The sequence below is a fragment of the Pseudophryne corroboree genome, chromosome 8 (assembly GCF_028390025.1).
Source record: "Pseudophryne corroboree isolate aPseCor3 chromosome 8, aPseCor3.hap2, whole genome shotgun sequence".
NCBI lineage: Eukaryota > Metazoa > Chordata > Amphibia > Anura > Myobatrachidae > Pseudophryne > Pseudophryne corroboree.
Window position 1 is genome coordinate 413,152,363 of NC_086451.1, and position 16,380 is coordinate 413,168,742.

The following is a 16,380-nucleotide window of genomic DNA, read 5'->3' on the forward strand; positions in this document are numbered from 1 at the left end:
CTGACTCAGGCTGGCAGTGTCTGAACTGACTTCACGTGTGGCAAGTTCAAAGGGCAGCAGAACCTTGCACAACGTTGAAATCATTCTCCACTGCGCTTGAGACAGGTGCATTCCACCTCCTATATCGTGCTCAATTGTATAGGCTTGAATGGCCTTTTGCTGCTCCTCCAACCTCTGAAGCATATATAGGGTTGAATTCCACCTCGTTACCACTTCTTGCTTCAGATGATGGCAGGGCAGGTTCAGGCGTTTTTGGTGGTGCTCCAGTCTTCTGTACGTGGTGCCTGTACGCCGAAAGTGTCCCGCAATTCTTCTGGCCACCGACAGCATCTCTTGCACGCCCCTCTCGTTTTTTAAATAATTCTGCACCACCAAATTCAAGGTATGTGCAAAACATGGGACGTGCTGGAATTTGCCCATATTTAATGCACACACAATATTGCTGGCGTTGTCCGATGCCACAAATCCACAGGAGAGTCCAATTGGGGTAAGCCATTCCGCGATGATCTTCCTCAGTTGCCGTAAGAGGTTTTCAGCTGTGTGCGTATTCTGGAAAGCGGTGATACAAAGCGTAGCCTGCCTAGGAAAGAGTTGGCGTTTGCGAGATGCTGCTACTGGTGCCGCCGCTGCTGTTCTTGCGGCGGGAGTCCATACATCTACCCAGTGGGCTGTCACAGTCATATAGTCCTGACCCTGCCCTGCTCCACTTGTCCACATGTCCGTGGTTAAGTGGACATTGGGTACAACTGCATTTTTTAGGACACTGGTGAGTCTTTTTCTGACGTCCGTGTACATTCTCGGTATCGCCTGCCTAGAGAAGTGGAACCTAGATGGTATTTGGTAACGGGGGCACACTACCTCAAGAAATTGTCTAGTTCCCTGTGAACTAACGGCGGATACCGGACGCACGTCTAACACCAACATAGTTGTCAAGGCCTCAGTTATCCGCTTTGCAACAGGATGACTGCTGTGATATTTCATCTTCCTCGCAAAGGACTGTTGGACAGTCAATTGCTTGGTGGAAGTAGTAAAAGTGGGCTTACGACTTCCCCTCTGGGATGACCATCGACTCCCAGCAGCAACAACAGCAGCGCCAGCAGCAGTAGGCGTTACACGAAAGGATGCATCGGAGGAATCCCAGGCAGGAGAGGACTCGTCAGAATTGCCAGTGACATGGCCTGCAGGACTATTGGCATTCCTGGGGAAGGAGGAAATTGACACTGAGGGAGTTGGTGGGGTGGTTTGCGTGAGCTTGGTTACAAGAGGAAGGGATTTACTGGTCAGTGGACTGCTTCCGCTGTCGCCCAAAGTTTTTGAACTTGTCACTGACTTATTATGAATGCGCTGCAGGTGACGTATAAGGGAGGATGTTCCGAGGTGGTTAACGTCCTTACCCCTACTTATTACAGCTTGACAAAGGCAACACACGGCTTGACAAATGTTGTCCGCATTTCTGTTGAAATGCTGATTTTTTTGGTATTTTCACCAGGCATGTCAATGGCCATATTCCTCCCACGGACAACAGGTGTCTCCCCGGGTGCCTGACTTAAACAAACCACCTCACCATCAGAATCCTCCTTGTCAATTTCCTCCCCAGCGCCAGCAACACCCATATCCTCCTCATCCTGGTGTACTTCAACACTGACATCTTCAATCTGACTATCAGGAACTGAACTGCGGGTGCTCCTTCCAGCACTTGCAGGGGGCGTGCAAATGGTGGAAGGCGCATGCTCTTCACGTCCAGTGTTGGGAAGGTCAGGCATCGCAACCGACACAATTGGACTCTCCTTGTGGATTTGGGATTTCGAAGAACGCACAGTTCTTTGTTGTGCTTTTGCCAGCTTGAGTCTTTTCATTTTTCTAGCTAGAGGCTGAGTGCTTCCATCCTCATGTGAAGCTGAACCACTAGCCATGAACATAGGCCAGGGCCTCAGCCGTTCCTTGCCACTCCGTGTGGTAAATGGCATATTGGCAAGTTTACGCTTCTCCTCCGACAATTTTATTTTAGATTTTTGAGTCCTTTTTTTACTGATATTTGGTGTTTTGGATTTTACATGCTCTGTACTATGACATTGGGCATCGGCCTTGGCAGACGACGTTGCTGGCATTTCATCGTCTCGGCCATGACTAGTGGCAGCAGCTTCAGCACGAGGTGGAAGTCGATCTTGATCTTTCCCTATTTTTGGAACCTCAACATTTTTGTTCTCCATATTTTAATAGGCACAACTAAAAGGCACCTCAGGTAAACAATGGAGATGGATGGATACTAGTATACTTATGGATGACGAGCGACTGCCGACACAGAGGTAGCTACAGCCGTGGACTACCGTACTGTGTCTGCTGCTAATATAGACTGGATGATAATGAGATAAAATTAAAATATATATATATATAACACTAGTACTGCAGCCGGACAGGTATATATTATGTAATGACGGACCTGCTGGACACTGTCTGTCAGACTCAGCACTGCAGACTCCTAAAGTAAGCTACTAGTATCAAGAAGATAGAAAAAAAAAAAAACACGGGTAGGTGGTATACAATTATGGATGGACGAGCGACTGCCGACACAGAGGTAGCTACAGCCGTGGACTACCGTACTGTGTCTGCTGCTAATATAGACTGGATGATAATGAGATAAAATTAAAATATATATATATATCACACTAGTACTGCAGCCGGACAGGTATATATTATGTAATGACGGACCTGCTGGACACTGTCTGTCAGCACTGCAGACTCCTAAAGTAAGCTACTAGTATCAAGAAGATAGAAAAAAAAAAAAACACGGGTAGGTGGTATACAATTATGGATGGACGAGCGACTGCCGACACAGAGGTAGCTACAGCCGTGGACTACCGTACTGTGTCTGCTGCTAATATAGACTGGATGATAATGAGATAAAATTAAAATATATATATATCACACTAGTACTGCAGCCGGACAGGTATATATTATGTAATGACGGACCTGCTGGACACTGTCTGTCAGACTCAGCACTGCAGACTCCTAAAGTAAGCTACTAGTATCAAGAAGATAGAAAAAAAAAAAACCACGGGTAGGTGGTATACAATTATGGATGGACGAGCGACTGCCGACACAGAGGTAGCTACAGCCGTGGACTACCGTACTGTGTCTGCTGCTAATATAGACTGGATGATAATGAGATAAAATTAAAAAAAAAAAATATATATATATATATATATATATATATCACACTAGTACTGCAGCCGGACAGGTATATATTATGTAATGACGGACCTGCTGGACACTGTCTGTCAGCACTGCAGACTCCTAAAGTAAGCTACTAGTATCAAGAAGATAGAAAAAAAAAAAACCACGGGTAGGTGGTATACAATTATGGATGGACGAGCGACTGCCGACACAGAGGTAGCTACAGCCGTGGACTACCGTACTGTGTCTGCTGCTAATATAGACTGGATGATAATGAGATAAAATTAAAATATATATATATATCACACTAGTACTGCAGCCGGACAGGTATATATTATGTAATGACGGACCTGCTGGACACTGTCTGCAGAATGCGTTTATAAAAACACCACACGACGAGTGTTTAACTTTTTCAGGCAGACAATCACAATATACTGGTGGTCAACAGACAATCACAATACTGGTGGTCAGTGGTCACTGGTCAGTCACACTGGCAGTGGCACTCTGGCAGCAAAAGTGTGCACTGTACTTAAAATATGTACTCCTGCTATAACTGCTCCCCAGTCTCCCCCACAATTAAGCTGTGTGAGCAGTGAGCACTCAGCACAGTCAGATAATGATATACAGTATTACATATGATGCAGCACACTGGGCTGAGCACAGATATGGCATGTGACTGTGTCACACTGTGTATCGTTTTTTTTCAGGAAGAGAACGGATTAATTAAACTGGTGGTCACTGGTCACACTATCAGCAGCAAGTAGTACTCCTCCTAATAATATGCTCCCAAAAATTTGTGTCTCTCTCTAGTACTCTAGTCTAAACGGAGAGGACGCCAGCCACGTCCTCTCCCTATCAATCTCAATGCACGTGTGAAAATGGCGGCGACGCGCGGCTCCTTATATAGAATCCGAGTCTCGCGATAGAATACGAGCCTCGCGAGAATCCGACAGCGGGATGATGACGTTCGGGCGCGCTCGGGTTAACCGAGCAAGGCGGGACGATCCGAGTCGCTCGGCCCTGTGTAAAAAAACCTGAAGTTCGGGCGGGTTCGGATTCCGAGGAACCGAACCCGCTCATCTCTACTTTTAAGGCCCTGGCTACATCAAGAGACTCTGAATCCTCCAAGTCCCCCGTAGCCACAGGCACCACAATAGGTTGGTTCATATGAAACGATGAAACCACCTTAGGCAGAAATTGAGGACGAGTCTTCAACTCTGGTCTATCCACATGGAAAATCAGATAGATGCTTTTGTGAGACAAATCCGCCAATTCGGACACCCGCCTCGCAGATGCCAAGGCTAACAACATGACCACTTTCCAAGTGAGAAATTTCAACTCCACTGTTTGAAGAGGTTCAAACCAGTGTGACTTAAGGAACTGTAACACCACATTAAGGTCCCATGGTGCCACTGGGGGCACAACAGGAGGCTGGATGTGCAGCACTCCCTTTACAAAAGTCTGGACTTCTGGGAGAGAAGCCAATTCCTTCTGAAAGAATATAGATAGGGCCGAAATCTGTACCTTAATTGAGCCTAACTTCAGGCCCATATCCACTCCTGTCTGTAAAAAGTGGAGAAAACGGCCCAGGTGGAAATCTTCCGTAGGAGCATTCTTGGCTTCACACCAAGAAACATACTTCCTCCAGATACGGTGATAATGTTTCGCCGTCACCTCCTTCCTAGCCCTTATCAGAGTAGGGATGACTTCTTCCGGAATACCTTTTCCAGCTAAGATTCGGTGTTCAACCGCCATGCCGTCAAACGTAACCGCGGTAAGTCTTGGAACACGCTGGGCCCCTGCTGCAACAGGTCCTCCCTGAGAGGAAGAGGCCATGGATCTTCTGTGAGCATCTCCTGAAGATCTGAATACCAGGCCCTTTGAGGCCAATCTGGAACAATGAGTATTGTCTGCACTCTTCTTCTTCTTATGATTCTCAATATTTTGGAGATGAGAGGAAGAGGAGGGAATACATAGACCGACTGAAACACCCATGGTGTCACCAGGGCGTCTACCGCTACTGCCTGAGGGTCCCTTGACCTGGCACAATACCTCCGAAGCTTCTTATTGAGGCGTGACGCCATCATGTCTATTTGAGGAAGTCCCCAAAGACTTGTTATCTCCGCAAAAACTTCTTGATGAAGTCCCCACTCTCCTGGATGGAGATCGTGTCTGCTGAGGAAGTCTGCTTCCCAGTTGTCCACTCCCGGAATGAAGACAGAGCGCTTACGTGATTTTCCGCCCAGCGCAGAATCCGCGTGGCTTCCGCCATTGCCACTCTGCTCTTTGTCCCGCCTTGGCGGTTTACATGAGCCACGGCTGTGACATTGTCTGATTGAATCAGAACCGGTAGTTCGCGAAGAAGATTCTCCGCTTGTCGTAGGCCGTTGTATATGGCCCTTAATTCCAGTATGTTGATGTGCAGACAAGCCTCCTGGCTTGACCATGTTCCCTGAAAATGTCTTCCTTGTGTGACTGCTCCCCATCCTCGGAGGCTCGCGTCCGTGGTCACCAGAACCCAGTCTTGAATGCCGAACCTGCGACCCTCTAGAAGATGAGCACTCTGCAGCCACCACAGGAGAGACACCCTGGCCCTGGGGGACAGGCTTATTTTCTGATGAATTTGAAGATGGGACCCGGACCACTTGTCCAGAAGGTCCCACTGAAATGTCCTCGCATGAAACCTGCCGAAGGGGATGGCCTCGTATGTTGCCACCATTTTTCCCAGTACTCGAGTGCATTGATGGACTGACACTCTTTTCGGTTTTAACAGGTCTCTGACCATGTTCTGGAGTTCCTGGGCTTTTTCCATTGGGAGAAAAACCCTCTTTTGTTCCGTGTCCAGAATCATGCCTAAGAATGATAGCCGAGTCGTTGGAACCAACTGCGACTTTGGTAGATTTAGAATCCAGCCATGGTGCTGCAGCACTCTCAGGGAGAGAAAGCTTTTCAGCAACTGATCTCTCAATCTCGCTTTTATCAGGAGATCGTCCAAGTATGGGATAATTGTGACTCCCTGCCTGTGCAGGAGCACCATCATTTCCGCCATTACCTTGGTGAAAATTCTCGGGCCGTGGAAAGCCCAAACGGCAACGTCTGAAGCTGGTAATGACAGTCCTGTACAGCGAATCTCAGGTACGCCTGATGAGGGGGATATATAGGGACATGAAGGTATGCATCCTTTATGTCTAGTGACACCATAAAATCCCCCCCTTCCAGGCTGGAGATAACTGCCCAGAGCGATTCCATCTTGAATTTGAACTTTTTCGAGTACAGGTTTAGGGATTTTAAATTTAGAATGGGTCTGACTGAGCCATCCGGTTTCGGGACCACAAATAGGGTTGAATAGTACCCCTTCCCCTGTTGAACTAGGGGAACCTCGACAACCACTTGTTGTTGACACAGTTTTTGGATTGCCGCTAAAACTATCTCCCTTTCTGGGGAAGTAGCTGGTGAAGCCGATTTGAAAAACCGGCGAGGAGGCACGTCTTCGAATTCCAGCTTGTAGCCTTTGGCTACAATTTCCATTGCCCAAGGATCCACGTCTGACTGAACCCAGACGTGGCTGAAGAGTCGAAGACGTGCCCCCACCGAAGCGGACTCCCCTCAGAGGAGCCCCAGCGTCATGAGGTGGATTTAGTAGAAGCCGGGGAGGACTTCTGCTCCTGGGAACTAGCCGTAGCAGGCATTCTTTTCCCTCTACCCTTATTTCTGGCGAGGAAGGAAGAGCCCCGACCTCTTCTAGACTTATGCGACTGAAAGGACTGCATCTGATATTGTGGTGTTTTCTTTTGCTGCGGGGGAACATAAGGTAAAAAAGTCGATTTACCCACGGTAGCTGTGGAAACCAGGTCCGCGAGACCTTCCCCAAATAAAACCTCACCCTTGTAAGGCAAAACTTCCATATGCCACTTTGAATCGGAATCACCCGTCCATTGGCGGGTCCACAGGGATCGCCTAGCAGAAATCGCCATGGCGTTGGCTCTCGAACCCAGCAGCCCAACGTCTCTGTGAACGTCCCTCATATATAAGACTGTGTCTCTAATGTGAGCTAAGGTCAATAAAATGGTATCCCTATCTAGGGTATCAATGTCAGCTGACAAGGTATCCACCCAAGCTGCTACGGCGCTACAAATCCAAGCCGACGCTATTGCCGGTCTGAGCAAGGCACCCGTATGTGTATAAATTGATTTTAAGGTAGTCTCCTGCCTGCGATCCGCAGGATCCTTGAGGGCTGCCGTGTCTGGGGATGGTAGCGCCACCTTCTTGGACAAGCGCGTTGGAAAGGATACGCCATAAGAATTCTCTTGGGAATCTGCAGTTTCTTGTCTGGAGTTTCCCAAGCTTTTTCAAATAACTCATTCAGCTCATGAGATGGGGGAAAAGTTACCTCAGGTTTCTTTTCCTTAAACATGCATACCCTCGTGTCAGGGACAGAGGGGTCATCTGTGATATGCAAAACATCTTTTATTGCAATATTCATATAATGAATACTTTTGGCCACCCTTGGGTGTAACCTCGCATCATCGTAGTCGACACTGGAGTCAGAATCCGTGTCAGTATCAGTGTCTGCTACTTGGGACAGTGGACGTTTCTGAGACCCAGAAGGGCCCTGTGACACAGTCAAAGTCATGGATTGACTCCCTGTTTTATCCCTGGACTCTGCTTTGTCCAATCTCTTATGTAATAAAGACACATTCGCATTTACAGTAAAACATTCCACATATCCAACCAATCAGGTGTTGGCGTTGCCGACGGATACACCCCAATCATCTGCTCCACCTCCTCCCTAGATGAGCCTTCCGCTTCAGACATGCCGACACACGCGTACCGACACCCCCACACACTCAGGGATATATCTATATGGAGACAGTCCCCCAATAAGGCCCTTTGGAGAGAGAGAGTATGCCAGCACACACCCAGCGCCACCGGACACTGGAATAAAATCCCAGCTAGTACAGCGCTTTTATAGAAATATATATACAATAACGCTCACTGCGCCAATGAATGTGCCCCCCCCCCCTCTGTTTTGCCCTCTGTAACCGTGTTCAGCAGGGGAGAATCCGGGTAGCCAGCTTCTCTGCCGTGTGCTGTGGACAAAATGGTGCTGGTTGGTGCTGGAGGATCAAGCCCCGCCCCCTCAGCGGCGGGCTTCGGTCCCGCTCAAATTATTTTGGCGGAGGTTTTTTAATATACCTCCTCCGCAGTATATAATCCAAATGCCAGTGTCCCTTGAGGTTTATATTGCTGCCCAGGGCGCCCCCCCCTGCGCCCTGCACCCTTACAGTCTCCGCTGTGTGTGTATGTGTGGGAACAATGGCGCGCAGCGTTACTGCTGCGCGTTACTGCTGCGCGTTACCTCAGTGAAGATCTGATGTCTTCTGCCTCCTTTGAAGTCTTCTTTTCTTGTCCAGTAGCCTAAGAAGCAGAGCCTATCATTTAAGTAGGTCTGCTTCTCTCCCCTCAGTCCCACGATGCAGGGAGCCTGTTGCCAGCAGTGCTCCCTGAAAATAAAAAACCTAACAAAATTCTTTTTACAGAGAAACTCAGGAGAGCTCCCCTGTAATGCACCCAGTCTCCTCAGGATCTAACTGAGGTCTGGAGGAGGGGCATAGAGGGAGGAGCCAGTGCACACCCATTCTAAAGTCTTTAGAGTGCCCATGTCTCCTGCGGAGGCCGTCTATACCCCATGGTCCTTACGAAGTCCCCAGCATCCTCTAGGACATAAGAGAAAAAAACCTGCCCTGGGAGGTGTGGGCAAATACCCAAAACCCGCCACTGAAAGGGTTAAGCTTCTTTTGTATTTTGTGCAGTAAAGGCAAATGTAAGCACTTTGAGTCCTATTACTAGAAAAGTGCTATATGAATAACATTATTATTATTATTATTATTAAATAAAAGTTCTTCACTCTTCCCAGCTCTTCCCTTTTGACTGTGTAAACTTATGCCACTCCCTAAAAGCGGCCATTTTGCTCTGCACACTTACTGGCAATCTAGGCACATTTGCTGATACTGAGAAATAGCTGGGCATGTCTAAAGCTGTATTTGCTCCTCACATAGGACCTTCTCACACATTAATAAAGTCAGGGAGAGCCAGCCTGTGACACTTCACAATTTACCTGCCCCCAGTATAGATGATAAATATCATGGTTACCATTGGTAAATAGTTTCAGTATATTTGAAAGAAGAGAAATGTCATTTTACCTTGAATTCATAGGACTCTTCAATAATGATCTCCAACTTGGAGTGCTCCCCCAGAATTGGTTTCCCCATCTCTGCAATTCTCCTCGCCTCTTCCTCCTCCCCAGTCAGTTTCTTGTCTTCTTCATCTGGTCATGCAAAGATCACATATGACAAATGTCACCACAAGCCTGCTTGCAGGGCAATACGAGGCCTAAAGCACTTTGTATCCTACCCCTTACCTAGAGTCAGCAAGTCAGTCATGATGACTAGTCTAAGCTTGTATGGATTTGTATCTGTGTAGTGTATGGTTACTGAAGTAAGGCAGGGAAAGTGATATCCATTCTTTACAATAATTATTATTAATTATTTATATGGCGCCACAAGTGTTCCGCAGCGCCTAACAAAGTACATAAACAAATAAGTAAAACAAGAAAACAATGACTTACAGTACAAGACAATGTAGGACAAGTACATGGTACTAAGCCATTACTTGGTACTAAGCCATTACTTCAGCAGGCACATTCACATTATAAATATGAACAGATTAACACAGAATACAGGTTGAACCCGATAGGCAGTTTGCCTCTTTTCAACCTCACTGACTGAATAATCATCACGGTGGCAGAAACCAAGAGGTGCCGTTGGAGTAGAATTTAGTCTAAAAGAGGGAAAAGCACATTAGGGGAGAGGTCCCTGCTCGTTAGAGCTTACATTCAGAAGGTGGAGGGAAGACAGACAGGGTGACACAGATGGGGTAGAAGTGAGCCATGTAGCAGAAGGTTAGGATGAGAGATGGGGTAGAATTGAGCCATGTAGCAGAGGGTTCTGATGAGAGATGTCTGGGTTTGATGAAGAAGTAAGTCTTGACAGCCCATTTAAAGTTTTGTAGAGAGGTAAAGAGTCTGATAGGGAGAGGTAGAAAATTCCAGAGGTAGGGGGCATCACGGCCAAAATCTTGGAGGCAGGAATGGGAGGAAGTCATCAGTTGGCAGGAAAGGCGGCATGAATTTGTGAAGCAAAGAAGGTGTGTGGGAGTTTAGATATGTAAATGTGAGAGGAGTGGGTAAGGGATTTGTAAGTGAGTGTGATTAGCTTGAATTGGATTCGGCAGGGGAGCCAGTGTAGGCCAGGTAAGAGAAGGTAACGGACGTTGTACACTTGGAGAGGAAGATGAGCAGGGCAGCAGCATTGAGGATAGATTGGAGTGAAGAGAGGCATTTGTCAGGAAGGCCAGATAGGAGGAGATTACAATAGTCCAATTTAGAGATGACCAGTGAGTAGATAAGGGTCTTAGTAGCATCCAAGGTGAGAAAGGGTCTGATCCTGGAAATATTTTTGAAATGGAAACGGCAGTACTACGAGAGGTACTGAATGTGAGGTTTGAAGGAGAGGGAGGAATCAAGGATAACGCAAAGACAGCGTATTTGAGGGCAAGATGAAATAGTAGTGCCATCAATAGAAACTGAAACTGTGAGAGGAGAGGTTTTGTGGGAGCGTGGGAAGGAGATCAGCTCAGTCTAATACCCCTTTTCCACTAGCTTTTTAAACATGGGTAAATGCGCGGGGGCGCGCATTTACCTGTGTTTTTCCCTAGTGGAAAAGGGTCCCCCTGCAGATTCCCGGATCAAGTGATCCGGGAATCCTACCCGGGTAGCTAGCCGGGTTGAACACATGTTCAACCCGGTAAGCTGTCTAGTGTGAACGGGAGCCGTGTAGAGGCGACACGGCTCCCGTTCACAGTGTATGGGAGGGCAGCGCTGGGAGAACATGTGATCTCCCAGCGCCACCCCTGCCACGTCACTGGGCAGACTAGATGGGCCAAGTGGTTCTTATCTGCCGTCAAATTCTATGTTTCTATGTCACTAGCAGCGTCACTAACCCGGCAATATGCCGGGTTGTGAGCGCTGTGGGAAGGGGGCTGTAGCACGGGTCCCCGTGCTACAGAGGTGGAAAAGGGGTATTAGACATGTTGAGTATTTTTTTTTATTCCATGCTTTTTATTGGCATTTCGTAGTTTACAACAAAAACAACAAAACACACTACCACCAATAAAGCAAACAGACACCAAAATAATAAAAATACAATTGTCAAGGTAAAGTCAGTGTGTGTGGACTCTTTTCAATCATGTAACAGCAAATAGAATAATGATAGAGTGTAACGTATAATACAAAGGATCTAAAATCATTGCACGGCTGGCTGCGGGTCACAAGAGGGCATCACAGACAAGAAAAAGAGGGTAACAGCAGACCAAAAAGCATAAGTAACTGTTCAAAGAACTAGGGATACTCCTAGGGTTATCATGGCAGGGCGGCCTCACGCTGATCTTTAAGCGAGTATGGAGAATCTAGCCAATGAGCCCAGACACGTATTTATTCTCCGCATTTCTGGCCAGGTACACAAATTTCTCATGTACAACTGTCTCATTCACCAGAGATATCCGGGCTCAGAATCGCGGAGGTTCTTTAGAGTGACATGTTAAGTTTAAGAAAGCACTGAGACAGCCAAGAAGACATAGCAGAGAGACAGCTGGAGATACGTGAGGAGAGAACGGGGGGTCAGAGGAGGAAAGGTAGATTGGAGTGTCATCAGCATAGATGAAAGTCAAAAGAGTGAATTAACTCACCTAGAGCATGAATAGAGAAAAGGAGAGGTCCAATAACAGAACCTTGTGGGACACCTAATGTTAGGGGAATTGCGGGAGAGGTGGAGTCATGAGAGGAGACAGAGAAGGCGCGGTCGGAGAGGTAGTAGGAAAGCCAAGAGAGGGACGTATCACACGGACCAATGGAGTAAAGGAATTGAAGGAGGAGAGGATGGTCCAAAGTACCAAAAGCGGCAGAGAGAGGTTAAGGAGAATAAGCAGAGAGTATTGGCCCTTAGATTTGGCAGCATGGAGGTTATTGCAGACTTTTGAGAGAGTAGTGGAAAGGAAGGAAGCCAGACTGAAATGGGTCAAGCAGGGAGTGGGAAGAAAGAAAGGCAGTAAGGCGGCTGTAGACAGTACGCTCAAGAGAGTGTTAGGATAGGGGAAACAAGGGCATACTTAAAGGGAGAGGGGACAGTGACTGATGAGAGGAAAAGATTGAGGTGAGCAAGATGGGAACAGGCAAAAGGAGACAAATAGCGGAGGAGGCGGGAAGGGATAGGGTCACGTGGGGGAGGTGTTTGGAGGGAGGACCGGATGAGGGCTGTGATAATGTTGTGATAAGGCATAAAGAATCACTGGCTGCACCGAGGGATATATTTCCTTTGGCTTGTGACTGAATATGCAATAAACTAGTTATTATGCATGCAACCAATAGGTCTAAAGGTGCACATACACTAGACGACCTGTAAATGATACATTCTCGATAACGATTTCCCTTGAATTCCCCCGGCAGCTACCCGGCAGTCTTGGGGAAACGTTATAGTACAATACACATAAGATATATCTTAAGATCTGGGAGTGGCTACATCCAGGAGCATGCTGTCGATGACGATAGCTTCAGATCTTCCCTGTAGCAGGGAAGATGAGAAGCTCTGACCAACGACCAGCAGGAAAGTGCATCGTGATCGTTATCGTTCACAGACACTGAACGATCTGCCCTATTATAAACGATTTGTAGTTCCGATCTGTCACAAAAATGGCCAAATCGCTCATAGTATCGTCTAGTGCATGGGCACCTTAAGGGAAAAAAATAAGATTTTACTCACCGGTAAATCTATTTCTCGTAGTCCGTAGTGGATGCTGGGACTCCGTAAGGACCATGGGGAATAGCGGCTCCGCAGGAGACTGGGCACAACTAAAGAAAGCTTTAGGACTACCTGGTGTGCACTGGCTCCTCCCACTATGCCCCTCCTCCAGACCTCAGTTAGGATACTGTGCCCAGAAGAGCTGACACAATAAGAAAGGATTTTGAATCCCGGGTAAGACTCATACCAGCCACACCAATCACACCGTATAACTCGTGATACTATACCCAGTTAACAGTATGAAATATAACTGAGCCTCTCAACAGATGGCTCAACAATAACCCTTTAGTTAGGCAATAACTATATACAAGTATTGCAGACAATCCGTACTTGGGATGGGCGCCCAGCATCCACTACGGACTACGAGAAATAGATTTACCGGTGAGTAAAATCTTATTTTCTCTGACGTCCTAAGTGGATGCTGGGACTCCGTAAGGACCATGGGGATTATACCAAAGCTCCCAAACGGGCGGGAGAGTGCGGATGACTCTGCAGCACCGAATGAGCAAACTCTAGGTCCTCCTCAGCCAGGGTATCAAACTTGTAGACTCTTGCAAAAGTGTTTGAACCCGACCAAGTAACAGCTCGGCAAATTTGTAAAGCCGAGACCCCTCGGGCAGCCGCCCAAGAAGAGCCCACTTTCCTCGTGGAATGGGCTTTTACAGATTTAGGGTGCGGCAGTCCAGCCGCAGAATGTGCAAGTTGAATCGTGCTACAGATCCAGCGAGCAATAGTCTGCTTAGAAGCAGGAGCACCCAGCTTGTTGGGTGCATACAGGATAAATAGCGAGTCAGTTTTCCTGACTCCAGCCGTCCTGGAAACATATTTTTCAGGGCCCTGACTACGTCCAGTAACTTGGAATCCTCCAAGTCCCAAGTAGCCGCAGGCACCACAATAGGTTGGTTCACATGAAAAACTGATACCACCTTAGGAAGGAATTGGGAACGAGTCCTCAATTCCGCCCTATCCATATAAAAAAATTAGATAAGGGCTTTTGTATGACAAAGCCGCCAATTCTGATACACGCCTGGCCGACGCCAAGGCCCACAGCATGACCACTTTCCACGTGAGGTATTGTAGCTCCACGGATTTAAGTGGCTCAACCCAATGCGACTTCAGGAAATCCAACACCACGTTGAGATCCCACGGTGCCACTGGAGGCACAAACGGGGGCTGACTATGTAGCCCTCCCTTAACAAAAGTCTGAACTTCAGGCAGTGAAGTCAGTTCTATTTTGGAAGAAAATCGATAGAGACGAAATCTGGACCTTAATGGAACCCAATTTTAGGCCCATAGTCACCCCTGACTGTAGGAAGTGCAGAAATCGACCTAGCTGAAATTCCTCCGTTGGGGCCTTCCTGGCCTCACAGCACGCAACATATTTCCGCCATATGCGGTGATAATGGTTTGCGTTCACTTCTTTCCTAGCTTTAATTAGCGTAGGAATAACATCCTCCGGAATGCCCTTTTCCTTCAGGATCCGGCGTTCAACCGCCAGGCCTTCAAACGCAGCCGCGGTACGTCTTGGAACAGACAGGCCCCCTGCTGCAGCAGGTCCTGTCCGAGCGGCAGAGGCCATGGGTCCTCTGAGATCATTTCTTGGAGTTCTGGGTACCAAGCTCTTTTTGGCCAACCCGGAACAATGAGTATAGTTCTTACTCCTCTCCTTCTTATTATTCTCATTACCCTGGGTAAGAGAGGCAGAGAAGGGAACACATACACCGACTGGTACACCCACGGTAGACGCATCGTAGGAACCAGCTGCGACTTTGGAATATTCAGAATCCAGCCGTGCTGTTGTAGCACTTCCCGAGATAGTGCTACTCCGTTGAACAACTGCTCCCTGGACCTCGCCTTTATAAGGAGATCGTCCAAGTACGGGATAATTATTTCGGCCATTACCTTGGTAAATACCCTCGGTGCCGGGGACAGACCAACGGCAACGTCTGGAATTGGTAATGACAATCCTGTACCACAATTTTGAGGTACTCCTGGTGAAGAGGGTAAATAGGGACATGCAGGTAAGCATCCTTGATGTCCAGTGATACCCTGAAATTCTCCAGGCTTGCAATAATCGCCCTGAGCGATTCCATTTTGAACTTGAACCTTTGTATATAAGTGTTCAAGGCTTTCAATTTTTGAATGGGTCTCACCGAACCGTCTGGTTTCGGTACCACAACATTTTGGAATAGTAACCCCCGCCTTGTTGAAGGAGGGGTACCTTGATTTCACCTGCTGGAAGTACAGCTTGTGAATTGCCGCCAGTACTACCTTTCTCCGAGGCAGCAGGCAAGGCTGATGTGAGGTAACGGCGAGGGGGAGTCGCCTCGAACTCCAGCCTGTATCCCTGTGATACTATTTGCAGAACCTAGGGATCCACCTGTGGGCAAGCCCACTGGTCCCTGAAGTTCCCGAGACGCGCCCCTACCGCACCTGTCTCCACCTGTGGAGCCCCCGCGTCATGCGGTGGACTCAGAGGAAGCGGGGGAAGATTTTTGATCCTGGGAACTGGCTGCTGGTGCAGCTTTTTCCTTCTTCCCTTGTCTCTGTGCAGAAAGGAAGCGCCTTTGACCCGCTTGCTTTTCTGAAGCCGAAAGGACTGTACCTGAAAATACGGTGCTTTCTTAGGCTGTGAGGAAACCTGAGGTAAAAAAAAATTTTCTTCCCAGCTGTTGCTGTGGATACGAGGTCCCAGAGACCATCCCCAAACAATTCCTCACCCTTATAAGGCAGAATCTCCATGTGCCTTTTACAGGCAGCATCACCTGTCCACTGCCGGGTTTCTAATACCCTCCTGGCAGAATGGACATTACATTAATTCTGGATGCCAGCCGGCAAATATCCCTCTGTGCATCCTTTATATATAAGACGACGTCTTTAATATGCTCTATGTTAGCAAAATATTATCCCTGTCTTAGAGTATTAATATTATCTGACAGGGTATCAGACCACGCTGCAGCAGCACTATTTATGCTGAGGCAATTGCAGGTCTCAGTATATAACCTGAGTGTGTATATACAGACTTCAGGATAGCCTCCTGCGTTTCATCAGCAGGCTCCTTCAAGGTGGCCGTATCCTAAGACGGCAGTGCCACCTATTTTTTTACAAACGTGTGAGCGCCTTATCCACCCTAAGGGATATCTCCCAACTTGACCTATCCTCTGGCGGGAAAGGGTACGCCATCAGTAACTTTTTAGAAATTACCAGTTTCTAATCGGGGGAACCCACGCTTCTTTACACACTTCATTCACTGGCTGCTTTTTCTCCCCAAAAATAAAACCCCTTTTATGTG

General features: G+C 47.6%; 1 protein-coding gene across 5 annotated transcripts in view; it reads right to left on the reverse strand.

The window, feature by feature from the left end:
- Window positions 1-16,380, reverse strand: part of SLC8A2 (solute carrier family 8 member A2) — a 418,203-nt gene that overhangs the window by 59,523 nt on the left and 342,300 nt on the right. For all 5 annotated transcript variants that reach the window (XM_063937877.1, XM_063937876.1, XM_063937875.1 and 2 more), the window contains one exon: window positions 9,378-9,502. In XM_063937877.1, the coding sequence (XP_063793947.1) occupies window positions 9,378-9,502 (125 nt within the window). The remainder of the gene's footprint in view (window positions 1-9,377; window positions 9,503-16,380) is intronic.